At 43.2% G+C, this 27,643-nt stretch overlaps 1 protein-coding gene across 2 annotated transcripts in view; it reads left to right on the top strand.

The window, feature by feature from the left end:
• Positions 1 to 397: 397 nt before the first annotated feature.
• The window catches only part of ULK2 (unc-51 like autophagy activating kinase 2), a 65,496-nt gene continuing 38,250 nt past the window's right edge, over positions 398 to 27,643 (top strand). The window contains exons 1-6 of one of the 2 annotated variants that reach the window (XM_075904649.1): positions 398 to 838; positions 2,419 to 2,511; positions 3,625 to 3,666; positions 20,883 to 20,915; positions 21,348 to 21,384; positions 26,882 to 27,055. In XM_075904649.1, coding sequence (XP_075760764.1) covers positions 749 to 838; positions 2,419 to 2,511; positions 3,625 to 3,666; positions 20,883 to 20,915; positions 21,348 to 21,384; positions 26,882 to 27,055 — 469 coding nt within the window. In that variant the 5' untranslated portion in view covers positions 398 to 748. The remainder of the gene's footprint in view (positions 839 to 2,418; positions 2,512 to 3,624; positions 3,667 to 20,882; positions 20,916 to 21,347; positions 21,385 to 26,881; positions 27,056 to 27,643) is intronic. The other variant, XM_075904648.1, reaches the window with a different exon arrangement.

The raw sequence follows: 27,643 nt of genomic DNA on the forward strand, positions 1-27,643 counted from the left end.
TCCTGGCTCGGGGGGGGGCTAGGGGGCTGCAGGCTCAGGCTGGGGGGGGCAGGGCGGGGTCCTGGCTCGGGGGGGGGCTTAGGGGGCTGCAGGCTCAGGCTGGGGGGGGGCAGCTGATGCCTGGCGGGTCCCACAGCGGCCCGGGGCTGAAGGATGCGCAAGGGCGACCTCATTACGCGGGGGGGGGGGGGGGCTAAGCTGGATCCTGTGGGGCGGGCTGCTGCCCCTGGCGGGGGGGGGCTGGATGGACACTGGGGGGGCGGAGAGACTCCCCCGTGGGGGGGCGGGGGCCCGCGTTGGCCCCGCGGAGGGGCCGGACTCCTTGGCGGGCGGCGGAGGGAGCCGCGCGCTCGGGCGGGCGCGCTGCGGCCTATAAGTGGCGCGGCGGCCCCGCTCGCCCAGTCGGAGCCGGGGCTGGCGGCGCGCGGGGCCTGCAGCGGGAGGCGGCCTGAGCCCAACCCCCCCCCCTCCCGCAGCCGGTGCGAGCGGGCATGAGGAGCGGCGGGGACCCCTGAGGGGGCTGCACCCCCCCCCCCGCTGAAGGAGGCGGGGCCCCTCCCTTACCCGAAATCCTCCCCATGACAGACAGCGCCCGTCGCCTTGGAGACGCCCGCCCGCCGCCCCCCGCCCGCCAGGCCCGGGGGGGTCCGCGCCGCCCCTAGCAGCATGCCCGCCGCGGCCCCCGCCCCCGGGGGCGGCCAGCACAGAGGCCGCCGGGGGCTGCCGTGAGCCGGGCCCCCGCGGCAGGATGGAGGCGGTGGGGGACTTCGAGTACAGCAAGAAGGACCTGGTCGGGCACGGCGCCTTCGCCGTCGTGTTCAAGGGCCGCCACCGCAAGGTAAGCGAGCCCCCCCCCCGAGCGCTGCCCCCCCCCGCCGGGACTGGCCCCGAGCGCCGCCCCCCCCCCGCCGGGATTGGCCCCGAGCGCTGCCCCCCCCCCCCCCCCGCGCCGGGACTGGCCCCGAGCGCTGCCCCCCCCCCCCGCGCCGGGACTGGCGGGATCGGGTCCCTTTCGGGGGCCCTGTCCGGGGGGGTCCGGCTCGTGGCGCAGACGGACGCGCTGAGGATGGGGGGGGCCGCCTTTGTGTGAATGTCGGTAGCTGCCGCGGCTTTCATAACCTCGGTGCGCCGGGCCGGGCCCTACCTGTTAGCGGGCAGCGCTCCCTCTGCTGGCGGGTGCCTGGGAGACGGGCCGGACTCCTGCACCACTGCGGTGCTAACCCCCCCCCCCCCAAAAAAAACCCACAACACAATTGGAAAGGGGTCGGCCTCCCCCCACAAGCTGGCAAGATCTGCCCGAGTCGCTGCACTGCCAGGAGCCCCTGCCCCGTCAGGCCGAAAGAGTGCTTTGGGAGCTTTCTACCCACCAGCGCTCATGCCCAAATCAATCGTTTCTCTTTCAGGGGCCACAGGCCAGGATCGTGCCAGCGTTAGGTGGTTTGCCCCCACCCCTTATTATAGTGCTGTTTGTAGCTCCCAAATGAAGGTGCTGCTTTGGGGGGGGGGTTAATCTGTGTAGGAGACTGGTTTCTTTGTTTTTGCAGCAGTCACCTTTGTTTATCTGGCTTGATAACTGGAGACCTAATGGAAAATTGGCTCCCTTTTGGATTGGCCAGAGACTTCTTAAGTGGGAAGGTGTCTCCTTTCCCAGACTGGTTTTCCCGGCTACTTCAGATAGTATTAGTTGCATTGCAACTTTGCACTTTTTATAATATTTTTTTAAGCCTGTGTGTGTGTCGGGTAAGAGGCCCAGAGAGAACTGTGTCAGTTCTGATTTGTAAAGAAGCCTGTGCTGTCAAGTAACACTTCAATCAGTTTTATTCCTCATGGATATTAGAGGTGTACTCTCAACTCACAGTGGGCCCAGAATTTTTTTCTCTCAAAACAAGTTCTTGCAAAATCTAAAGACTATAGAAATGCTTCCTCATAAATATGCATAATTTATTTTTAAGCAAACATTCCCCCCAGGTTGTGTGCAATGCAGACATTGCAGCATTAAGAGCCTGAAGGTGAAAGTGTATAAACAACAGTGAAACTGACACTAGTGAGGTTAGCTGTCAAAGAAAAAAAAGAAGCAAACAAACAATAATGATAGGGAAAAAGCAAATTGGACTTGCACAGTACTTTCCATTTACAAAAATCTAAGATGTTAATGTGTGGTGTATTTTTTAAACTGGTATTTTGTCTGTCTTGAAACAGTTCACATTGTTGCAGCTTATACTGGTTTTGGTAGATGTGTGAAGTGTTATTGAAAAATAACACTAGAGATTTTGGTGGCCTTATTTGAAATTCACACAGATAATAACAAAAGGGACAGATTAGAGATCCTTTTATTGTTTCATTGGGATAATTTTAGCCTTTCGCTTTTGAGGAAAGTAAGCATCTTTCTGTTTTTTAAAAAGACTTTTTCCTTTGCAGAAAACTGATTGGGAAGTAGCCATAAAAAGCATCAACAAAAAGAATTTGTCAAAGTCACAGATCCTGCTTGGGAAAGAAATAAAAATCTTAAAGGTATGTTAATTTGCAGTGATTTTAAAAGCCTTGTCACTGCTTTATTTGAAAGGAAATGGGAATTTCAGTCCAGTTGTTCCAAGATGGGTGGCCATATAATTACCTAGTCCTAGTTTTCATGCCCTCGCTACTTTAAACAGAGGTCAAGAAATGAATGGGCCAAGACAAGAGTCTGAATTTTCCTTTTATGTCCAGAAAAGGTCCCAGAACAGGTTTAAGGCATATAATGTGCTGGTGGAGGATGCTTCTGTTCTGTACCTGCTGTATGGCTAGAAGATTTTATATGGTGGGGCTATTAATCTGGTAGCTTTCACTAGTACTTCATTTACTGCAAATAATGGGGGAGAGGAGAATGTCATCAGTTTGTTGTGGGATTTTTTTTGGGGGGGGTAAAATTATTTTAATTCTTCGCCTTCTATTCTCAATGGCAGGATGGTTACTTGAACATTAGAGTTTTCATGTTGGGATTTGAGTCTACCTCCACAGCATATGTTCAATGGAGGAAATTTAATAAAAATCTCATTTATTTTGCCAATACTGAATTAGGTGAAAACCCTCCATAAGGTCGTAGATTGTGCCCTTAGTGATCTTGCACCTCAACGCTGCAAGCTTCGCTGTCATCTCTCCTGATGTTGAAAATTCATTATCTTTATTGCTTTATTCTGATATTTTCAAAGATGTCAGACCCATTGCTATCTGGAAACTCCAGTGTTGTGAATATTAACGTGGTCTGTTTATTTAGTTACTGTTGCATCCTCTTTAAAATAAGCTACAAATGAAGCTTAGCCTCTTGAGCCGTCCTGGAATTTTTGTTTATCATTTTAACTTGTCTTCCAATTACTATAAAAAGGGGAAATTGTTATGTTAAGAATAATCAATTTATTTTCCCCTAAGCAAGATGTTGTGGGAGAATATAAAGTAAATTCATTCAGGTTTTGGTATAAATTAAAGGTGTATTATGATGTTTTACTTAAAACAAAACATGGCAAATTCTGGAAAAAAACACGCTTAAAGAAATTTACCTATCTCATGAATTCTTCCTAGCAGAGTAAACCATTCATTAGCTGTTCATTATGTTAGCCTGTATTTTCATGGTGTAATTTTGTTTTATAGGAACTTCAGCATGAGAATATTGTGGCACTCTATGATGTCCAGGTAAACAATCTCCTTTTCTGCTGTAAAATCTGTATTACAATTTAGCATATAGGTCTGTTGAAATTGATTTTTGTGGTTTTCAATGCTCAGCTCATTCTGGTGAAAGATTTACTCACTCCTAAAGGGGTGTGCGCTGGTAAATAGGTAACATGTTTAAAATATGTGAAGAGCTGTAGAGCACAAAATACAAAGCTTGTATGGAGCACAGTGTGTTGTAGGCTGTTGGGCTCCAAGAGCAAGTGGAAGCCTATGAATCTCTGCAGAGGCAGTTTGTGTAATCTGGCCCAGAGGGAGAGCATCAGCTGGCACTGATAGGTAACTGGCTGAAATTACATTAGTGGTAACGTCTATTTTCCTTCCCTAATTAAAAAATGGGGCCAAGGAAAATGTTGCTAACTAGAAGGCAGCTGGCAGAGAATGGATGTGTTCACCACTTAGGACATTTTTCTAACAGTTGTTGATTTGAAAGAACGATTTTCAGTTAGTGAGGTAGGTGGTATGAAAGAATTAACATACTTTAGAATCTTAACTGTAGAAGAGGGTCAGCAACTTTGAGGTCCCTGTACTGTGGAAATATGCTGTTTAATCCTGTATCAGTGGGGCAAAACCAAAAACAGTTGAAGACCTAGTGATGTGACATTTGTGTTGCTGATGTAGCTAATGGAATAGATACACAATGACATGTTTAACGCGTGTGACTGGGCTTCTTGGAATATGAAAACAGTGTGTCACACCGCTTTCATCTTGTTTTTCCCATTTCTTGTATGTCCAGGAATTTGCCTGTAAAGGTTAAAATGGTTTAGTCCAGCACATTATGGGGAGTTCATGTCCATAAGAATTCTCTTTAGAGAGAGATGCAGTATCCTGAGGCTTGCAAGTGTTGGGTAAAGCTATTCATGAAATTATGTAGGTTATTCAGTTATTCTTTCTACTTGAATAGGAACTATAGGTTTATCTCTTGGGTTTAGTTCTAATCTTAAATACAGAGGCATATTTGTGAATAAAATTACTGTAAAGAATCCTTAGGGCACTGCACAAATAAAATGAAATTAGACCAGCATAAAATATATCTTTCTGCATATTTCATGGTTGTGAACAACTGTGCCAAAAATAAACTGTAATTTTGGGTACGAGGTGGTGGTATGGGGACTAGGAATGTCAAAGTGTAGTTGACTATATGATTAACTGATAAGTCTAGCCTTATCGGTTAATCTTCTTGACTACACATATTTCCATTCCCTCCCCCCCCTTTGTTGCTTCTGTAGCAGAGGCAGCAGGGGGTGGAGAGCAGAAGTCAAAGCCGGTTCCCCCAGCACAGGCTCTAGGGTGCCACCTGTGGTCCTCTTCCTCCCCCCCCCGCCCCCATCCCCTGCTGCTGCATCTAGGAATGGGGCTGGGAGCAGACAATGCTTGCCTCTCCCCCAGGGACTATCGAATAGTCATATAACTGCAAAGATTTCATGTGGTTACATGACTGTTCAATAACCCGATATCTAACATCTCTAGTGGGGACACCCCTTTTCCATCCCCTTCTAAATTATACACTGGGATGTGTGGACTCAGTCCTTTTTTCACTCTTTCTTATATTCAGGATTGTGGATTACTCTTAGAGTAGTTAACATCAAGACCACCTTAGAGTACCAATCACTTTTCTATATTCTCTGCCCTGCTTCTTGAGGTGTTTAGGGCCTCATGCTGAGGGTTGTTGAGTAGGAATAACAGGTTCTCAGCACCTGGATTTGAATAATGATGATCCTCAACCATTGCAAGAGGAATTCTGAATCCCAGTGTTGGATCCTGGGAAGTGAAAGGAGCTGACTTTCCAATCCATTGCATAAAACATATAACAGTAGAACTTTTAAGTCTACACATGTTCTGGTAATATATTACCTATAAGCTCACCAGCGTTTACTTAGGGGGCGGGGGAAGAGCAGCTTTGCAGTTCACCTTTAAGGTACATTGTCTTGGTTTTCCATGTTTTGGTGATCTAATTTTTGTGTATCTTTACATTAAATACTCCAAGGGGTCAATTCTCTTCCTGATTGATGCACAGAAATCCCACAAATGTGCAGTGAAGGGGAGACCAATACCCTACATTTCTTTTTGGCAGCCTATTTCTTTATGTAAATTTTATTTGGAAATGTGGGGGTCTGACTTTCTGGTCTTTTGGAGTTGGAAAGATGCCAATATAGTAAATGCTAGTTAAGAGACTTCTTGTACCCTCAGGCCTGTTTGCTCAGTTTGAGTTGGGAATGGTTCTGCTTGTCATTCAACTTTGCACTTAATTAAAAGGCACAGCTATAAGTAGGTGAAGGGAAAACTGCACGTCAGATCGTGGATGTATTTCAGACACATGCATAGTAAAATGTAGAACTTGGCGTGCTGAGGTTGCTTTTTTTTGATGAAATATGTGCTACAGAATATGAGAGTCTCAAGACTTTCAGTTTCTGCATAGTGCTATGTTTGTAATCTATTATACATCATTAATTTATGAGATTACATTAGTTTATAGCCCAGAAAGAAAAGATGCTATGCTTTCACACATCTGTCAGCAATTGTACCTACTCCTTTGCTTTAGTGTGTGACGTTCTAGCATGTATTATACTTTTTATTTTCCATAACATCAAACATCTTGGGAAGTCTGCATCACAGCCCAGTGGTGACTGGGAGTCGGGTTGGTTTTTTGTAGATCTGTCAGTCTGTAGCTTTTGTTACTCTTAGACATTTTGGAGCAGAAAATGCTCATGTTTTAAACAACACTGTTTGACAGACCAGTTTGCTAAATAATCAAAGAATTGACTTAGTTTTCACTCATATGACCTAGTAAAACTATGTGGGGGAAAATATAAATATATTTTAATGCAGAATAAATATTTTCAATACCATTTTGTGGTAAGTGACCTATTTACACAATGCAGTTACAGCTGTATGTTTATTTACATTCTATTCTGGAATATATCAAGTCTATGAATTAAAGGGATACTAGATACTTTAAAATGAAACTGAATTTCTGCTTTATTTTGGAATAATTCTCATGTTTGATGCATTTCAGGTAAAGTAGTTTCGGTTGATTCCTTCTCCCCTTATCTCTGTTCAGATCCACTTTTGTTGGCATTGCATTGCCTATTGGCTGCCCCCCAGTTGATACTGTGAAGCAAACCCTGCTAAAGCTTTTCATTAAATTTAAAGCCAGAGCAATGTATGATGCTTTAGCTCTCTCTGAATTCAGAGGTTTGCTGTAGCACTTAGCATGTGTAGCCTTCACTCCATTACAATACTAAAAATGCCCATTCATCTGGAAGCATTCTCAAGTGAATTGGTGAGCCATTAATATGTATGTATTACTTGGCATTAATATTGTGTTGTATTGATGCCAGCACAATAATTACCATTGATTTCCATAAGGTGGCTACATGCAGCATTGGCAGATACGAGTTGTAGTTAAGCATCACATATAAGCAGAGACATACTTGCTATTTATGCTGTCTTGGAAGCCGAAGTAACTGTATCAAGCCATAGTATACAGGATAGTTATTAGTGAAGCTGGTATCTAGAACAGATCAGTAGCATGGACAGTAGTTTCTCAGAATTGTATTGGAATGCTACATATATTTAAAACTGATAAGGCCACAGATACCTTTCCCTGTATCAGTCCATTAAGGACCAACCAGTAGGGAAGGTAAAATATCCAAAGCATTGTTTAAGCCGGTGCTTCTTATTTTATTGCTGAAATTTTTAAAACTATTTATCTTTATGTGAGCAAAGGATGAGTAGTTACCCAGTTGGAAGAATGAATTTGAGGTTCCAGGAAGGCTAATTTAATGGTGATCTGACAACTTTAAAAATAAAAACAGAACTCTATAATATCCTAAACCACTAATGAAACAGATGGGTAGTCTTTAATATTTGAAGATGTGTGTTTTAAAAGAAAATATTTAAAAATAACTTCTCGTATTTACTTTGTAGAGCATGAGTCCAGCATTCTTTATCTTGACAGGTTAGCTTAAAAAAGAAAACCTCCCTCCCCTAACATTTTAACCCACCTTTTGTAAAATGCATTAAGTTTCTTGGATAAAAGTCACTACTTAGATGGCTAAGTGAAAATATTAGTTTCCATGACATTTTTGTGTAAAGATATTTAGAATGAGCTATATTTAGGCTTGAGAATTTTATGCTTTTTTAAAGTTGATGATCCCAAACGTGTATATTGAATGGAGATTATCCTTTACGCGGAGCCAGACTGCTCCTGTTTTAGCAAATAATTTATCATTCAAAAGTTATTTTAAAATATCCGACATCTGAATAAAAGTAGGAACATACATCTTGGAAGTAATGATATAATGGAGTGTATGAATGTCTTCATCATATTGAGACTGGAGTTTGCTGCTTGAAGGGAAGATGAGAGATCACTGTTATTAGAGAAGTAATCTCTCTTTAAAGATAATACCTGTGCAGGATTTTCTTTTCTGGGGCTTAGTTTACAGGTAGGCAGAATATACTTAGCACTTCCTGTTGTCCATGAGGGCAATGGTAGCAAGGTAGAGCACAAGACAGACAACCTGTTGACCATTATGCATCACTCTCTGCTTAAATATAATTATTAACATTTGAACATTTCAATCCATTTGTTCTTAGACCATAGTTAGGGAAGGCAGTTCTTGTTGAAGGCAGTTCTCATTTCTGCCATCATTAGTTGTGTATTCTAATTAGATTTACCTCAACATTCCAGTCAGTCTGGCATGACTACCTACATATTTTTGCGGTGGTTGCTTCAGTCACTCTGACATGTTCTTGTTCTTCGCTTGTTCTGGGGCGTTGATGAATTACACCAAAATAGGTGCTGTAGATCTGCCGTTGTCTTTTTATTTGGCACTTTAGCATGTGCTGTAGTGCCTGCCTGGTGCTTTCAGTGCTGCATGTTTCTTGGAGCACCAACATGTAAGGTGAGATGCTTCAGTGCCATATTTTTCTCGAGTTCTTGTTCAAGGCCTCTAAACTCAGCAACGTCTATTCCTGATCTGTAGTCCCAGCAGAGCCATTCTAAACAGCCCCTTAAACACTGAAAACTGGTTTTGAGCTGGTTCACAAATCACTCTCAAAGTCCATTTATTCTCTGGTATCACAAATAAACTTACACTTTATATTAGTTTCTCAACAAATGAGTTATTTTTGCTCCTGCATGCTACACACTAACCTCAATGAACAACTGAATAATCTGTCGTTCCTCGCCCACGTCTCTTCACTCTCTTGTTCTGTGGCATATTGTCATGTCCACTATTAATTGGTAAGCTTCTTGGGATAAAGAACTTTTCTATGCTAGGAGATGTAGTGTGTGCTTTTAGGCACTGTCTAAATAGTTAATTTCTTGCTTTTTTTAATAAAACCAGTAGGTCCCAAAATATTCTGTTTCCTTGTCTTCTTGACTTCCTTGGCTATTGTTGGGAATGCATCTCTGTGCTGGAAAATACAATCAGCTTCTGAAATGAATGCTGCGGAAATCCAAAAATCATGTATCTTTTTAAAAAGAAAGATTGAAAGAAAATTCACTCCAGAATTTGAATATTTAAATCACGTAGCACATCGTAGACGGTGGAAGATTGGCTGCCACAATTTTGGCCTTTCAAGAATGAGATTGAATAGATGTCTAAAATTGGTGGGTTATGAAAAGGAATTGAAACTTTCAAAAGTTTTTTTTGTTTGTTTGTTTTAACCCTGTTGGAAGCAAGGCTCACAGTTGTCCTTAACTTTCCCTGCTGTGTCTGGTTATTACAGTTTGTGTGTCATGGCCCTATTTCAAGCACTTACAAATGCAAAGGTGCAACAGATATAATTGGTGAAAGGCAGACGTTTAGTGTGACAGTAACATAATTTTGTCTTTATTTTGTATTAAGTAGCAGGCCATGCTAAGAGTGACTATTCAGTTTAATTCCTATCATAGCTGTTAGTTAAATACAGCATTTCACATACCAGAAAGTGACTGGTATTGCTATTGTAGTACATTTCACATGGCTGATTGCCCTTTTATATGAATAATTGGCAGCATGTATGCTATTTGATCCTAGAGTCAGATGTCAACTGACATTTTGTCTGAGACTTAACGTTTAGGCAGGACTAAACAAATGTTCGGTCCTATGTGGAGGATTGTTGTAGTGGTGTACACACGGGGGAAAAACTTAACCCGTGACAGCAATTTTTCACTGTGCTGCAAAAAATTATGTTGAGCAAACTCCTGTTAACTAAATCTTTAGGGCTTTTGCCAAAAACCTCTGTGTGTCAGATGTGGGAAGCATGCTTGGTCTAGAAAATATAACTAATATATGGCAAGTTAATTTTCGGGTTGGTTAATCAGAAGATAGGTATACAAGCTGTCCTGCAGATGTGCATATACTGGGGATTCAGGTCATGAATGTGTGTTTAAATGGAACTAATAAAACAAGAGAATGTCCATTTGATTTCCTGCCATTTTTAGAAGGCGGGGGAGTGTTAACAGCATCCTTATTGAAATTATTCTTCCGGGGTGTTAAAATAATTGCCAACCCCTTCAGACTATTCTCTGCAGATCATTTCAGCGAACACTCTTATAAATCAAAAGAAATCTAGAATATATAACTAGAGCTACAGATTATTAATGCCCACAACTGTTATTTTTGTACATCTGACTTGCACTTTGCTTTTTAACAAATGAATGTGTTCTAAATGGAAATATTTTGTTCTGTGCCATGCCCTTGGTCTGGGCTGAGAGTTCCTCCACATCCTCAGACACCTCCTTAATATCAGGGGTTAAAAGACAGCAAGTTTCGATGGACTTATTGCCTAGTATGTGTTTAGCTTTCTGAAGCTCTGGAATGTTTTGTTAGTATTTTCTATCTTCCACTTGTCCTTGCTGGGGAAACCCTGAATCAGTTGATTCAGAAGCATTGCTGGCAGAAAAGAGGGACTAGAGACAGTGAAGCAAGGCATGCAAAGAAAAACTGTTTGAATAGATGTTCATGTGACTCTAGGAGAATATAAATTTGTTTTGCGTGTTATTCGTCTAAAGGGAGTAGACGCATAGGCTGGGACATAGGCAGCTGTAATGATTTTGTGGTCTGCGCTTAAAAATTTGAAATCTTTTACACGTTTTGAAAAGGAAGTTTTCAAAAACATCTTTATTAGGTCTGTTACAAAATATGGTTGATTACTAGATACATACAAGAGAAATGTTGTGTGAATTTAGATGGTAATGTGAGCCAGTTCAACTCTGTTAGAGAGCGCCTATTGGTGGAATAGTGAAAGGTTTGTTTTGTTTGTTTGACGTAAACTCAAGTACTCTATTATGGTTGGTCAACTAATGAGTGAACTGTGTAAAGTTTTGCTCATAGAATGTGAATTAGATTTGACTTTTGACCAGGTGGGAAAAGTCTCCTTGTGAAACATTTAATCTATTCATTTGATTGGTGGGAAAGATTCATCTGTTCTAAATTAACATTAAATTAATTTTATTAATCATAGGTGGATAAAGTAATAATTCTTACTAGAGGTTGAACCTCTCTTAACCAGGACTCTGGTCCAGCAACATCCCTGGTCCAGAAGGACCAGAGATGTTCCAGGACCAGAGAGTCCCATGGGGTCTGTCTACACTACAAAGTTAATTTGAACTAACGGACGTTAGTTCGAATTAACTTTGATAGGCGCTACACTAGCGCTCCGCTAGTTCGAACTTAATTCAAACTAGCGGAGCGCTTAGTTCGAACTAGGTAAACCTCATTGTACGAGGACTAAGCCTAGTTCGAACTTACTAGTTCGAATTAAGGGGTGTGTAGCCCCTTAATTCGAACTAGTGGGAGGCTAGCCCTCCCCAGCTTTCCCTGGTGGCCACTCTGGCCAACACCAGGGAAACTCTATTGCCCCCCTCCCGGCCCCGGACCCCTTAAAGGGGCACGGGCTGGCTACGGTGCCCATGCCAGATGCAAGCCTGCCAGCACCCAGCTAGCAGACCCTGCACCTGGCACGGCTTGAGCCAGCCACCCGATGCCCCCCAGCCCTCCCCCTCTTCCCGGGACCAGGCTGGTGGCTCCCGGGAGCTTGCCCGGGACCGCAAGAGGCGGGCACCCACCTGGTCTAGTGCGGACATCGTGGACCTCGTCCACGACCTCCGCACTAGGCACAGGAAAGTGGCCGTCTAGGGCAGGAGAGCTGCCAGCCTGGCCACCCAGGAGCAGGTGTGCATGAAAATCAAGGTGGTCCTCTGAGACCCCCGACCCTGAGCCCTGAGCTTACAATGGCCGTACTGGGTCAGACCAAAGGTCCATCTAGCCCAGTAGCCTGTCTGCCGACAGCGGCCAACCCTAGGGACCCTGGAGGGGATGGACCGAAGACAGTGATCAAGCCATTTGTCTCGTGCCATCCCTCTCCAGCCTTCCACAAACTTTGGGCAGGGACACCACTCCTACCCCCTGGCTAATACCACTCCATGGACCCAACCTCCATCACTTTATCTCACTTCTCTTTAAACTCTGTTCTAGATCTAGCCTTCACAGCCTCCTGCAGCAAGGAGTTCCACAGGTTGACTCTGCTTTGTGAAGAACAACTTTCTGTTACTAGTTTGAAGCCTGCTACCCATTCCTTTCCTTTGGTGTCCTCTAGTCCTTCTATTATGGGAACTAATGAAGAACTTTTCTTGATGCATCCTTTCCACCCCACTCATGCTTTTATAGACCTCTCTCCTATCCCCCCTCAGTCTCCTCTTTTCTAAACTGAAAAGTCCCAGTCTCTTTAGCCTCTCTTCATATGGGACCTGTTCTAAACCTCTGATCATTTTAGTTGCCTTCCCCTCTCCCACCCTCTCTCTTCCCCTCTCCCACCTCCTTTTCCCAGTCTCCCCGAGTTTTGTTCAATAAAGAGAGATTCTATTTTTGACCACACGTTTTCTTTATTTTGTACATCAGGAAGGGGGGCTAGGGAAGGCTAAGTGGAAGGAGGTGAGGGAGGAATGGGGTATGAGCCCCCGATGGGGAGGACTGGGCTGGCTCTGCGGGGTTCTGGGGGTGGAAGCTCTCCTGCAGCCCCCCAATTGCTCCCTCTCTCCAGATGGCAGCCTGCGGCAAGTGCAGCCGGGCTGATGGCCGAGTGCTGTGATGTGCCCAGTGAGGGCACTCTAAGCCAGGACTGCTTTGCAAGCGGGGCACCCCTGAGAACTGTCTGTCCGGGGTGGGGGTCGGGTCCCTTTAAGCACAGCCCTCGGCTAGCCTGAGGCAGCAGCTCCATGCTCTAAGTCCTCATCTGATGCCCTGCCGGCACTGCTTCCGGCCATCCTTAACCCCGGTTTAGGGTCCACTTAATGTGGACATGCTAGTTCGAATTAGCAAAACGCTAATTCAAACTAGTTTTTTAGTCTGGATCCGTTAGTTCGAATTAGCTTAGTTCGCATTAACTAATTTGAACTAAGTTAGTTCGAATTAGCGCTGTAGTGTAGACATATCCTGGAGGGGTGGTAGCTGGGAGCCCTGCAGGAGGGCTAGAGTCTAGTAGAGGGGCTGCCCTGCAGCAGCAAAACCGGGATCCCAAAAGCAGGGCTGCTGCCCAGTGGCAACAATCCTGGGCAGAGCAGGGGAGCTGAAAGGCAGCAGGTGAGACTAGGAGGCAGTGGGGTTGTCCGGTGGTGGGGCCGGGAGCTTGACAGTGGGGCCACCCAGCAGCACAACCAGGAGCCTGACCTCTGGGCTTGCCTGGCAGTGGTGCAAGGAATGGGGCAGTGGTGCTGCCTAGTGGCACAGCAAAGAGCCCAACAGCCCTGCTGCCACCCGATGGAGCTGCCGATTGAGGCCGGGAGGCAGTAGGGCTGCTCTGTGAGGCTGAAGCCCAAGTGGGGCTGCTGCCTTCTGGCAAACTGGACCCCAGCCGGGGGAGGGGGACCCTGCCCTACAGGGCTGGGAGCCTGACCGCAGGGCTCTGCTTGAGGCAGTGGGTGGGCCGGGAGCCCTGCACTGAGGGGCCAGTGGCAGGCTGTGAGGCTGGCAGCTAGCCATGGCTGAGGGGCGCAGGGGCAAAGGTGGGCCAGAAATGACCTTCCCTGGTCCAGCAAAATCCCTCATCAGGATCGGTCAGGTCCTGACAGTGCTGGACCAAGGAGGTCCAACCTGTAGCTATTTTATTTGGCTGCCAAAAAATATTGAAGACCCTTTTCTAGGAATGGTGGTTATGGAAAAGCTACATAAAAAAATGGAGCTTTCTCCAGGCAGTTAACTTTGCTTAAACACCCATAGGAAACAATATAGCTACACCTGCAAATCTTGATGCATTTTTTCCATCTGAAATCTTATTGTTGTGCTCTAGCATCTCATTCAGATTTGTACCTACAGTAGGGATACAAGTTATGAAGAAACTTGGAAGGTAGCGCACGTCACCAGTGTGAGCAAAAGGTTGTGACATATGAAAGATTAGAGCCCTACTGTGGCATACAACAAACAGCAGTGTGTAGGGCAAAATCCAAGTATTAGATTATGCTGAAATGGTTAGCATTTAAAGAGAACTCTTGATTGTGCTGTATTAATAAACAGTATTGCCATACAGAGATTGCATGTAAAAATAATACTGGTGGAGTCCGAACCCTTTAGTCCGAACTGGTGGAGTGCACCGTGTACCATAGCTTTCTTTCATCAGGTCGGACGTTCTCACTGCCACAACTTGCTGTTGTCATAATTTGTCTAAAAGGTGTTATACAGGATTAATGTGCATATTGGTAACATGCTACTCATTATTAGGTGATATATGTATGATATATAAAGAACTACGTATATGTGCTGGGAATACGTTCCTAATATGTGTTTGGTAGATCGTTCTAACCCCAGTCTGCCCTAGACAAAAGAAGGTAGTTTTGCTGCCTGACTATCTCCAAAGACAGTGAAAGCATGCTTACAGATAAGATAAAGAAAGCCATCAGGAAAGCAAGTGGGGGACTATGACCACTGATTTAAATAATACGGTTCCCTCCAAATAAATTACCTGAACTCTAGAGCATAGGCAGACAAATTAAAATTTTGTTTCAGACTACCATTTCAGATAGTTTTAAAACTTTAAACATTGTGAGAATTGATATTAAGGGATGAACTTAGACAAAACTTGAAAATTCAGCTAGGTGTTTAAACTTTTGAACAGGTGTTCTATGGGGTGAGGGGCTTGAGTTAAGGTTAACAGGGTTGGTGGAGGGGAGGGGATTGGAAATAACTGATCTTAAATTTTAATCCATTGCCACTTGCCCCTGTCTCCCAGATACAAGCAAATGAAATCCTTATGTGCTGTCTTAGTAGCCACAAGGGACACATGGGCTGCTTTCAGAGTGGGCAGCTAGCAAAAGAAAAAAGAGTGGTTGCAAACTGCAAAAACAGCCCCGTTTTCTCACATTCCCATGTACAAAAAATGTGTCTTGTGATCCAAAGTTGTCTGGCATCAGCCACTTCCCCATCTCCCTGACGGGAGTGTCCAAATATTTGTGGCATTGCAGTGTTTACTTTGATTTTTAAGCGATATTAAACTAACCACTTCTTAGAATCTCCTTGCTTATTTGGAGAAGGAAGAGTCACTGTCATGGGACAACTAAGGGGAGGCTTATTTCTGAAGGGAGCAGTTTCTGTTGAAAACATACAGCAGCTTCCTAGGGAATTCTGAAAAACGTTCACTTTAGTTCTGTGGTGCAAGGAATAACTAGCATTAACTGATTCTTGGATCTTGTCACGAGTTGCCATTTTTGTACAAAGAAACCTGGATAAATTGACTTGCTAATTCTGTGTAATCTTCTGTTCTGATAGTTCATATGTTTTTCTCTATGGGTGGAATATGATGCAGCAACTGTTCTATTTGCCAGTGGGGAGTAGATTTTGCAACTTGAAAAAACTTGCTGTGTAACAGGGTAAAACAATTTAAATAGAATTGCGAGAGTTGAAGAGCAATATGAGCTAATGAGAGGCTTCTTGGTTGCCTAAACTCTCAAGTTGATGACTTATGTACAAATAAATGTGTTAGTCTTTAAGCTTTCATGGGCTGGAAGCCACAGGACTCGGGGGGAAGCTAAGTATGAGGGGTTTGGGGCATAGAAAGGTCTCAGGGCCAGTGCAGGGAGTTGAAGCAAAGAGGGGGTGTGGCCTCTGAGAGGGAATTTGGGCATGGGAGGAGGTTCAGGGCCTGGGCTGTAGGCACTGAGAGGAGTTTAGGGTACAGGTGGGAGTTCTGACATGGGGCAGGGGATTGGGGTGAGGAAGGGGATTTGGGATGCAGGCTCTGACCAGGTGGCGCTCAGTTGATGGTGCAGCAGGGCTAAGGCAGGCTCTCTGCCTGTCCTGGCTCTCTGTGGCCCCTGGAAGCAGTGGCATGTCCCCTCTCCAGCTCCTGGGGTAAGAGGGGCCAGATGGCTCTGTGCACTGCCCATGCTTACAAGTGTGGCTGCTGCAGCTCCCACTGACTATGGTTCTCAGTTAAAGGGAGCTGCTGAGTCAGTGCTTGGGGCTGGGACAGTATGTGGAACCCCTGTAGCTACCTCTGTGCTTAGGAGCTGGATAGGCCGGATGCTGTCAGAAGCCACATGGAACTAGGGTAGGCAGGGAATCTGCCTTAGCCCAGCTGCTCCACCAACTGGACTTTTAGCGGCCCACTTGCAAGTACTGACCAGAGCTGCGAATCCCTTTTTGACTGTGCATTTCAGTTGAAAACCAGATACCTGCAACCCTACTGTGTGTTTTTATCTGGCTTTCTATGTTGCCTTCCTGGAAAAAAATTGTGGTTTGTAGAAGAGACAGATTTTCCAAGACGACAAAATAAATGGAGACTTCCTGTAATTTGACCTCCTGCAGTTTCAGTATTGGTTCTTTATTGGTGAGAGTTAGCCCTTAGTTCCAACAGACTTGGTTAACTTTCCAAGAAACTTGCAAACCAGTCTGCAATGCTTTCAGTGTTTTGAGTTGGAGAAAGAGCAGCTTATGCATAGCTAAAAAGGGTGGCTAATGTGAACACTTCCAAGAGGTTAATTGGCTTAACTCTGAGTGGAACAAACATTAAAATATCTTGTTCATTTTAAATGCAACTTGTTCATGCAAGGGAATAGAAATTAGGGACCTTTTTAAAAACAAATTCCAGGAATTAGAATGCTATTACAGGTTGAACATCTCTAGTTCAGCACCCTTGGGACCTGACTGGTGCCGAACCAGAGAATTTGCCAAACCACAGGAGGTCAATATTGTAGTGAGCGTGTCTCTTTATTTGCCTTGATGAAATAAAAATGAAACAGAGCTTGCAATGATGCTTAATAATGTATGACTGTACCGATAGACCCTATATAAAAGCCTACGCCTAGCCAAGACTTATCAGCTCTTTTCATAACAAAGTGTTAGTGTTGTTACCCAATTTTTCTATATTGGCACAAGGAAATCATATTATATATTTTAGAAATGTGCATCTGTCTGAGAGTCCATTTATACAAGATGGTAAGAGTCTTAAACGGTAAGAGCCAGGACCACCACATTTGGTCTGCAGCTTCCTCTCATCATAACTCAAAGCAAAGTAAGGGGTTGGTTGTGCCAGGACAATGGGATCAACCTAGAATTTGAGTGTTTCTGATAAGATGGAAGGGAGGGGTCTGGTAGGAGGGATAGTTATGCTGCAGAATGAACATGGGGGTAGCAAGGGGCCAGAGATGGGGACCAGGACAACAGAAAAAGAAAACTTGAGTTAAGGACCAGAGCAACGCTGGGTAAACCTTCTAAGAAGTAGATAAGCGTAAGTATGTGTTTTATGCTTTAGCAGCATTATCAGCATTTCCACTACTTGCTGGTCTCTAAGGGTGTGTCTAGACTACATGGCTCCATCACTGGAGCCATGTAAAGTAGTTTACTCACCATAATCAATGAAGTGGGGATTTAAATAATCCGCGCTTCATTAAAATAAAAATGGCCGCCACACTGTGACGACAATCAGCTGATCCGGCACAGCGTGGCAGTCTAGATGCAGCGCAGTCGACAAAGGCTTCTCTTGTCGACCACGCCACGTCTAGATTGCCGTACTGTGCCAGATCAGCTGATTGTCGGCACAGGGAGGTAGCTATTTTTATTTTAATGAAGCGGGGATTATTTAAATCCCCTGCTTCATTGACTATGTCGAGTAAACTACTTTACATGGCTCCGTCGACAGAGCCATGTAATCTAGACAAACCCTTAGACATTTATGGGTGATTTAGAGCTAAATAACAGCACAGAACACTGAGAGCCAGGACTGGTGGCTGTAAAACTTTATAGGATTGGGGGAAAGTTGGCCACACCCACAATAAGCAGACAATTGACGAACTAAAATCATGCTAGACCACAGATATTGCCAAACCAGAGTGTGCCAGACTAGAGAGGTTTAACCTGTACCACTTGACAGAAATTTGATGTTTAACATTCTCATGTAACCTTTCATCTTCCAGTCTTGTAGTTTGATACCAGCTGAAATATCTGGGGTCTTTGAGGAAAAGCTTAATTTCGTTCTCAAACACAGGAATACAAATTTTTGGTACTAAGCAGTCCTCCCAAAACTTGGCTTCGCTTGGCTTGGCTAAATGTGGTGTGGTTAGTAGTTACCAGTTTCAAGCCAGCAATTGTAAATTATCATAATTAAAACCCATAAATAGTTGAGTATCTTAATTTTTTCTGATTTGTGTAATGATTGTAGAACTTAGACATCGGAATCTGTAAGAGATTATCTATTATGCTTTTTGATTGTCTGCTTAGAGCAAGGGACCTGACTTGTTCTGGGTCTGATCCAGTGCTCATTGAAGTCATTGGGAAGGCTCTTACTGACTGCATTGAGTTTTGGATCCGGCTCTGACATTGCACATCAGAGCCCAGTTTCAATGCTTTTTCTTGCCGAGAGTTCCGTGTACAATGAAGTGTTTACCAGTTGTCAGTGAATACCTGGAAAACCACTTCATAGTTTCAAAGACGTTCTTAAAAGTATGCTCATTCAAAATTTGTTAAGATTTTAATATAAGCGTTGAAAAGAATGACTAATTTCACAGCTGCTGTTTTGCTGTGTAGTGCCCCTTCTGACTCCTTTTGGCACTAGCATACATACAGGCAAACTGTATAATTCTACTTCCAAATGTGGCATGTCTTTTATCCTGTATGGTAAGCTGCCTCCCTCTTCTTCTAATAGTGCTCCCTCTCACTCCTCCTGCATTCTGTCTCCTGTTACCCAGTTAAAATACAAACTCTGAGACAAGGCCTAGGTTTTGACTGTATACAAATGCTATGGAACACCTGTGGAGCTATAGACACATGTTAGAAAATTGAAAATGAATCCATATAGACACCTAAGCACTGCAGCACACTGTTACCAACACATACACATTGTGTTGGCTGTTGGTCGGATGAGCAGACTTTATCTTGGGCAAAAAAGGTGCATGTTCCTGTTTCCACACTTGAGAACAGGAAAGGTTGCATTCAAACTCGCAAAGTGAGCACACAGCTTATAGTTGGGGGTTAGCTAATCAGAATAACTCTTACCCAGTTACCAGTTCCTAATGAGTTGGAAGAGGTCAGAACTTTGGAAAATCTCAGTAGGGCTACCATATCTTATTTCAGTCTTGTGATTAAATACTTAAATCCATGTCTGGAGCATGCCTCAGCCAATGAGTCATTTGGGAGATAATTTCTAAAAGTATGCAAGGAGCCTGGATGAAGTACCCTTCAAGCCTGGTAGTATATTTAGGTATCCATTTTATTCCAGGTATTTGGCAAACTGATTCTTGAGTGACTTTCAGCTTTTCAAGTGGCAGGACCAATACTTGTTTGGCCAAGAAGCAGGGAACCTTATTTTGAAATCCTCCTTAGAGTGTACAGGCAGTCCCCGGGTTACGTACAAGATAGGGACTATAGGTTTGTTCTTAAGTTGAATTTGTATGTAAGTCGGAACTGGCTCCAGATTCAGCCGCTGCTGCTGAAACTGACCAGGGGCTGACTACAGGAAGCTGGAGGCAGAATTGCTCTTCCCCCAGCTTCCTGGAATCAGCCACTGATCAGTTTCAACAGCGGCTGAATCTCGAGCCTGGGACAGAACAGCTGGGCTGCCAGGTAGGTCCCTGCAGGACCAACCCGGCAGCACCCCAGCTGCTCTACCCCAGGGTCCACAACAAAAGCCTGGACTGCTGTGGGGGGGGGGCACACTAGCTGCGCCTCCCCCCCACCCCCAGCAGACCAGGGACACGGGACCAGGGACCTCTCCGCCTCCCCGGCTTTGCTCCAGGTGTCCCTGGTCTGCTGGAGATGGTCCCCAGCAGACCAGGGGTACCTGGAGCAGCTTTTCTCGCCCCGGAGGTCGAGGTGGGGGGACCGCTGTGCTCTGGGCGGTCCCACTGCCTGCGAGCTCCGGGGCGAGAGAGCCCCGTTCGTAAGTGCGGATCCGACATAAGTCGGGGACTGCCTGTACTGGAAAGAGTGGGGCTCTTGTACCTTTCAAAGACTCAGGCGCCATTGGGAGTGCAGAACCAGAAGAGTCCTCTCCCCTGGTCCCACGCTCCCTCCAGGGCTTCCGCTTTTGAACTGTAGCAAGAGCCCTAGTAGGGCTCTTGCTACAGTTCAAAAGCGGAGGCAACCTTATAGACTAATTAAATAGTCACCGGAAATCCCATCAACTATTCGATTACAGCCGGTCCCCGAGTTGCGAACGGTCGACTTACGACCATTCACATTTACAACCAAAGCTGTTGTAAATGCTAGACCCCGAGTTACGAACATGATCCGCACTTACGAACACTGCGGTCGCGTGTAACTCAATGGGGTCCGACTTACGAATGAACCGAGTTATGACCAATTGCTCGGTTCATAAATCGGAGAGAGGCTGTAGTTAATTAATCTAAATTTAACATGGGTATGAAGGCTAAAGGGACAATAAGCAAATGATGCACACGCTGTTGCTCTCTTTGCTATGCATTTTGTATGGATAGATTCAGTCTTCAGTGATTCGTCTGGCAGTCTTCATGAGAAGTAATAAGCACTTTTTAAAAGCAGAATCACCAGTGAGTGTTGTGTGAAGACTTAGGAACATCATTTGTTACATTAAAAATTTTTTGAATAAGATAATTTGTTAATTGAAAATCTAATACATCATTTGGTAAGTCGAGGGCTTGTTTGTATGTTTTGGTAGGTTGGATTTGTTTTGAAAGCCCTAATTTGTCATCTGCCTAAATGATTTTTATTGTGCTTTTCTTTCAGGAAATGCCCAACTCTGTCTTCTTGGTAATGGAGGTATGTGTTTGTATGCGTTTCTGTGTAACTAGATTTGAATTAGTCTTCGTTTATAGAAGTGTTATAAAAATAGATTGACTAAGTAGATGTAGCTGCGGTATAACCTTGACCATCTGAAATTTATACATCTCAAAGCTGGATCACTAATTTCATAATTACTGTTAAAGATACCAATAGTTGTATATGTGTTCCATATGTTATGCACTGTTTCTCTTCACAATATCATAATTCTTAATGGAATGTTTCCATTATACACCAGAATTAATAACTATGAGTAATTGACAAAAATACATTTTAAAGTCAACAGCTGGAAAAGATTTTCTAGGTTTTTATTAGGGAAAGCATATAAAAATGAAAATTAACATCTAATGAATAGATTGAACATTTAGACATCTACATTCTGAATACAAGCTTTGTCTGTCTTTTCAACAGTATTGCAATGGTGGAGACTTGGCAGATTACTTACAAGGTATTTGATTACCATGTTTCTCTCTTAATACATTGTCATGCTAAACATTATATTCTGCTAAACATTGTATTTGTAAAATTCATCAGTGTTTCTTTGTGTGTGTGTTTGTGTATGAAATTACATAACAGTCTAGGGATGTAAAATCCCTGTTAATCAGTTAATAGGTTAAACGTTAGGTTAACCTGACTTTTAATGGGCTAACTGAGTAATGCGATCTCACCACTCTAGCCCCTCAGCCTGTGGGACTCGTGTTGCCAGCCCCTCCCCACTGTGACTGGGGCAGCTGTTGGGTCCCCATGGCTGGAAACAGTGAACCACAGCCAATGGGAACTGCGAGGCTCTGTGGCTACAGACACTTAAATAAACAGTGTTGCGGGTCTGTCAGCAGATTACCTGGGAGGACTCGTGACCCATCTTTGAAAAACCACTGATCTAGAGTAACCATCCCTCACAATTGTTTCTCTCACCTGCTCTTAAAAAATCTCCAATGATGGAAATTCCGCAACCTCCCTCGGCAATTTATTCCACTGTTTAACTACCTTGACAGGAAGTTTTTCCTAATGTCTGACTTAAACCTCCCTTGCTGCAATTTTAGCCCATTGCTCCTTGTTGTATCCTCAGAGGTTAAGGAGAGTAATTTATCTCCCTCCATATAACACTTTTTTAGGTATTATGTCCACTCTGTCTTCCTTTTTCTAGATGAAACAAACCCAGTTCTTTCAATCTTCTCCTATCTGTCATGTTTTCTAGTCCTTTAATCATTTTTGTTGCCTTCTCTGGACTTTCTCTAGTTTGTCCATATCTTTCCTGAACTGTGACACCCAGAACTAAGGATATAAAAGAGCTAGGGATTTAAAAAGTTAACTGTAGGATTTGACTGGGCCTGCCACACCATAGGCCGGGGGCTGCTCCAGTCCAACGGGGCCTCTGGTTAACCACTTACCCAATTAGGATCACCAGTAACTAGTTAACCCTTTGCATCAGCAGCCAGAACTACTCCAGTTGAGGTCTAATCAGCGCAGAGTAGCGGGGAAGAATTCCTTCTTGTATCTTGCTCATAACACTTCTGTTTATATATCCCAGAATGATATTTGCCTTTTTTGCAACAGTCTCACTCTGTTGACTCTGTAGTAGTCAGGATTTACTGGTGTGGTGTCCTCACAGGTCTTCTGCTCCATCCAGGATGATAACCAGTCGGCTGTGTGTGTGTGCTCAATGATGTGTGCCACGTTGATTTGTGCAATTAGTCAACACAGCAGACTCCAAGAGAGCCCCAAAAGACCACAAATCAGATAAGGATCAAAGGCGCCTGGCCAGGTGTATTGTTAAACAAAGTAGAGTAATAGTTGTCAGTAGACTCTACCAAATGCTATGCATTTGTACCCTGTAACAATGGACTCAGCTCAGTCAGTGGGAGATCCCACTGCCCCGCCAAGACACCACTTTATATACAGTTACAAACAAACTTAAAGAAACAACAAATAGTCTGGTAGCACTTTAAAGACTAACAAAACATGTAGATGGTATCATGGGCTTTTGTGGGCGCATAGGGTTGCCAGATACTTTCACAAAAAATCCTGAACGTAACAGGGGAAAAAAGTTGGTTGAGCAAAAAAAGGGGAGGGCGGGGAACCAGGTTACCAAACTTGAACCAGGAAAAAAAAAGTCGCAGTGCCTTTAAATTCCCCCACTCTCCCCACCAAACGCAGCAGGGGAAGAATGTCCCCACCAGCCTTCCATCCAAGAAAAACAGAAAATGCTGGACATTTTACATGTCTGGTATTTTCTGTTGGGTTTTTTACCAGACAGAAGACATAATTACCGGACTGTCTGGGCGAAAACAGGACATCTGGCAACCCTATGGGCACAGCCCACTTCTTCAGATAACCAGAGTGGTGTATGTCCAGGACCAAAATAAATAGCGGGGTGAGGTGAGGAAAAAATGGGAGGGATGGGGGAGGGACAAGAAGAGGCAGTGGGGTAAAAAATATATCAAGGGGAAAGCCGAGCAGAAATGTAATAGGAAAAACAAATAGTTTCTAAGTATCTAAAGGCTGGATAGTCAAGAGGCAGATAAGAACCATTAATTAGCAAACAGCAAATGGTCAGGTAGCACTTAAAGACTGACACATCCCTCCTGACTTGTCAGGTTGCCACACTCTGATACTACTTAGATATCACCCTGCACCCCATGATTCAATTAGAACATCTCTATCCATCATGCTGTCATTTTGACCCTTTGCTGGGTCGGTATCTGTAGGGAGTGTGGGTACCATCCTTTTCAAATGTCCTTTCAATTTATAACTAGTACCAATTACTGTTCTATACCTAGACCTTGGAGCAATTAGTGTTTGGCACACTCAGCCCTGTACATGCCAAGTTCTATGAGCAGGGGCCTGCCTCCTCTTCACTGCTTGGCTTTGCTTTATATTAGCCAAGTTTTAACCATTGTTAGCTAGGCCTGAAACCTCAAACCAGATCTGTGCTACATGGGCTTTTGTTTCAGGCCCTCTTCTTACTACAGACTTGTATGTAGCTTATGATGTACTATGACCCCTAGATCTCTATCTACAGTACTCCTTCCTGGACAGTCATCCAATTGTGTATGTGTGAAACTGATTATTTCTTCCTAAGAGGAGTACTTTACACTTGTCCTTACTGAATTTAATCCTATTGACCATCAGACCATTTCTCTAGTTTGTCCAGGTTATTTTGAATTTTAATCCTATCCTTCAAAGCATATTCAACCCCTTCCAACTTGGTATCATGCCCACACTTTAAGTGTATTTTCTATCTCATTATCTAAATGATTGATGAAAATATTGAACAAAACTGATCCCTGCAGAACCCCACTTGTTATGCCCTTCCAGTATGACTGAACCATTGATAACTACTCTCTGGGAATGGTTATCCAACTAGTTGTGCATCTGCCTTATAGTAGCCCCATCTAGGTTGTATTTCCCTACTGTCTTTATAAGAAAGTCATGTGAGACTGTATCAAATGCTTTAGTTAAAGTCTAGGTATACCACATCTACCACTTACCCCTTAGCCACAAAGCTTTTTTGATAGCTTTTTTCCTATCAGGTTGGCTTGACATGATGTGTGTTTTTCAGATCCATGCTGACTATTACTTATCGCCTTGTTATCTTCCAAATGTTTTGCAAACTAATTCCTTAACTATTTGCTCCATTATCTTTCTTGGCACAGAAGTTAAGCGGGCTGGTTTAAGTTTCCTGGGCTGTTCTTATTTTCTTTTTTATAGATGGGCACTATATTTGCCCTTCTCCAGTCTTCTGGAATCTCTCCCAACTTCCATGATTTTTCAAAGATGATAGCAAATGGCTCACATATCTCCTCAATCAGCTTCTCGAGTATTCTATGATATATTTGATCAGGCCCTGGTAACTCTTTTCAAAGTCATCTTTAACTTGTTCTTTTCCAATTTTAACTTCTCAACCTACCTCATTTTCTCCAGCATTTGCTATTCTAGGTTTCCAATCACCACAAAACTTCTTGGTGAAATCATTAACTACCGCTGCCATTTCCACATTTTCTGTTGTTGTTTTTCCCTCTTCACTGAGTAATGAGTCTGCCCTGTCCTGGGTCTTCCTCTTCCTTCTAATATATTTGTAGAATATTTTCTTGTTACCCTTTATGTCTCTATCGAGGTGAGTTCATTTGTGCCTTTGCCTTTCTATTTTGCCTGTACATATTTGTGGTGTTTGTTTATATTCCTTCTTTGTGATTTGACCTAATTTCCACTTTTTGTAAGACTCCTTTTTGATTTTTAGGTCATTCAAGATCTCCTGGTTAAGCTAGGATGGTCTCTTCTTCACACAACGCACAATTAACCTATGAAACTTATTGCCAAAAGATGTTGTGATGGCCAAAACTATAACAGGGCTCAAAAACAAAATAAGTTCATGGAGGATAAGTCAGACAATGGCTGTTAGCCATGATGGTCAAGTGTCCCTAGTCTCTAATTGCCAGGAGCTGGGAGTGGACTACGGGACAGGCCACTTGATAATTGCCTGTTCTTTCCATCCCTCTGAAGTATCTGGCATTGGCCATTATTAGAAAACTGAATACTGGGCTACATGGACCATTGGTCTTGTCCCAGTGTGGCTCTATTTTAATGCAGTAACTTCTTAAATGGAATGGAAGATGTATTCCAATTACTGTTCTATCTTTATTGTGTTATAACATGCCATTCCCAAGAATTTATGTCTTTTAGCCATGGTAAATGTTTCTTGTAAGGCTCACTATCGAAGGGGAATAAAATGAGAGTTTGCTTTAAGGATTTTGTCCGCACACAGCTGGTCAAAGTCATACCTCTGTCCTTACCCTGAAACAGTTGAATTTAAAACATTTCATTATTTGTATAGCTGAAAGAAGAGAAATTCTACTCTAACACTTGAGTACCATGGTGCAGATTTTTTTACCAATTCTTTTCTAAATCTGAGTCTGTTGACCTTGTTTTGATTCTTCCCTCTCCCTTTTCTAGGAATTGCTTCAGAAATTTGCTGAATTACTTAATGAGGCTTTGTGAAAAAAGGCACTTTTGTGTCTCATTAGGGAGATTTTACGCTCCTGCATGCCTCTGCCCAGTGTGATGATGCCAGTTTCAGAATCATGACATGAATTCATTTTTAAAAAACTTCTTTAAAAAGCCTTCTCTTTGGGCAGTAATAAATCATTTTCTCTAGAAAGTTACATTTTTTTTTTTATCCTTATCACATTTGTGTGGGGGAGGAGGATGGATTTTTGTTTACTAACAGCTGCTGTTACTACATCTGGACTGTATTAAAGGCTTGATCTAGCTTCCGTTGAAAACATTGGAAAGTATCCAGCTGACTTCACAGAGAGTTGGATCAGACCATAAGTTTAGTGGGATTTTTTTTAAACTACATATTTTCTCATACGGCATGGTATGACGCTACACAAGTCATCTAGCATCTAAGAGCCACGCACAAGCTTCATTTTCTTTGAAGCACAGCTGCCATATATGTAAATAATTTAGCTACTTGACTGGAATAAACTTAATTGAGAGCGCATTGATTTAGGGTTTAATATTGATAGTATGGTCTTGCACACCCTTTATACTTGTGCAGTTCTAACGTTTAATCAGCTGTTTTCCTGTTGCCTCCTGTAGTTCTATAATTTTTATATGGCTCAGAACAGCATTCTTCAGTGATGACAAACTTTACCATCAAAATGACACACAGCTAAATAGACCACAGTAAATACAGATAACTCAAAAATACCACTAGTGCTAAAGCTGTGGAAATGCATATTGAATGTGTAATTGCGGGTTATGCATTTATAGAAAAACTTTAAAATATCATGGTTAAGAATTGAATGCAAGAATGTGACTTGCTTGGCTTTCTTTCAGACTTTCAGGGCTGCTCAGTATGTTTGTTCCATTTTGCTCAAGATGAATACAGGTGGTATTTACTTTCTCATGTGTTTGTGTTTTTAAATATATGTGTTTTTCAGCTAAAGGAACGCTTAGTGAAGACACCATCCGAGTTTTCCTCCAGCAGATTGCAGCTGCTATGCGTATCCTACATAGTAAGGGAATAATTCATAGGGATCTTAAACCACAGAACATCTTGTTGTCTTATGCAAGTCGTAGGAAGTCAAGCGTCAGCGGCATACGAATCAAAATAGGTAAATTCTTTTTTTTCCCTTAAAAGATAAACTTCAAATACAGTGAAATCTACTCAGTTGTGACTTGAAAGGTTCTGCCTTAGGATTCATTACATTGTTGCAAATCTGGAGGATAGAAATCTATACTAGCTGATAGGTCCTTCGGTATTAAGAAAATCAAATTATAATGAACTTTTTGATTAAATTTGATCCTAGAGGAATCCTGAAGAAACAGTTATAAAATCAGGCTGATGAATGGTTTCAATATTAAATTAGTTTAATTGGGAGAACATGAATTTTCAGTTTGCTATAGTTTTAAAAACTTGCTTAACTTTTAGCTCATTTCAGAATGTGTGAGAATCATCAACTTGAACATTATTCAATGTTTGTTTTTGGCAGTATGATCCTAAGACTTCTTTTAAAGAGATTCTAGATGTAGTTGAGTCTATTTTTGGCAGAAAGGGGTATGGGATTGTAATTGACGTGGGATGTGAACTGTTCTTTATAATACTAACCTCACTCTGACTGAATTTATGAAAATGTTCTACCTCAATGAAATTAGGGCATTGAGTTTCCATTGAAACAGGCATTTAGTTCTTGTTTCTTTGA

Source organism: Pelodiscus sinensis, chromosome 21 (genome assembly GCF_049634645.1).
Source record: "Pelodiscus sinensis isolate JC-2024 chromosome 21, ASM4963464v1, whole genome shotgun sequence".
Lineage (NCBI taxonomy): Eukaryota > Metazoa > Chordata > Testudines > Trionychidae > Pelodiscus > Pelodiscus sinensis.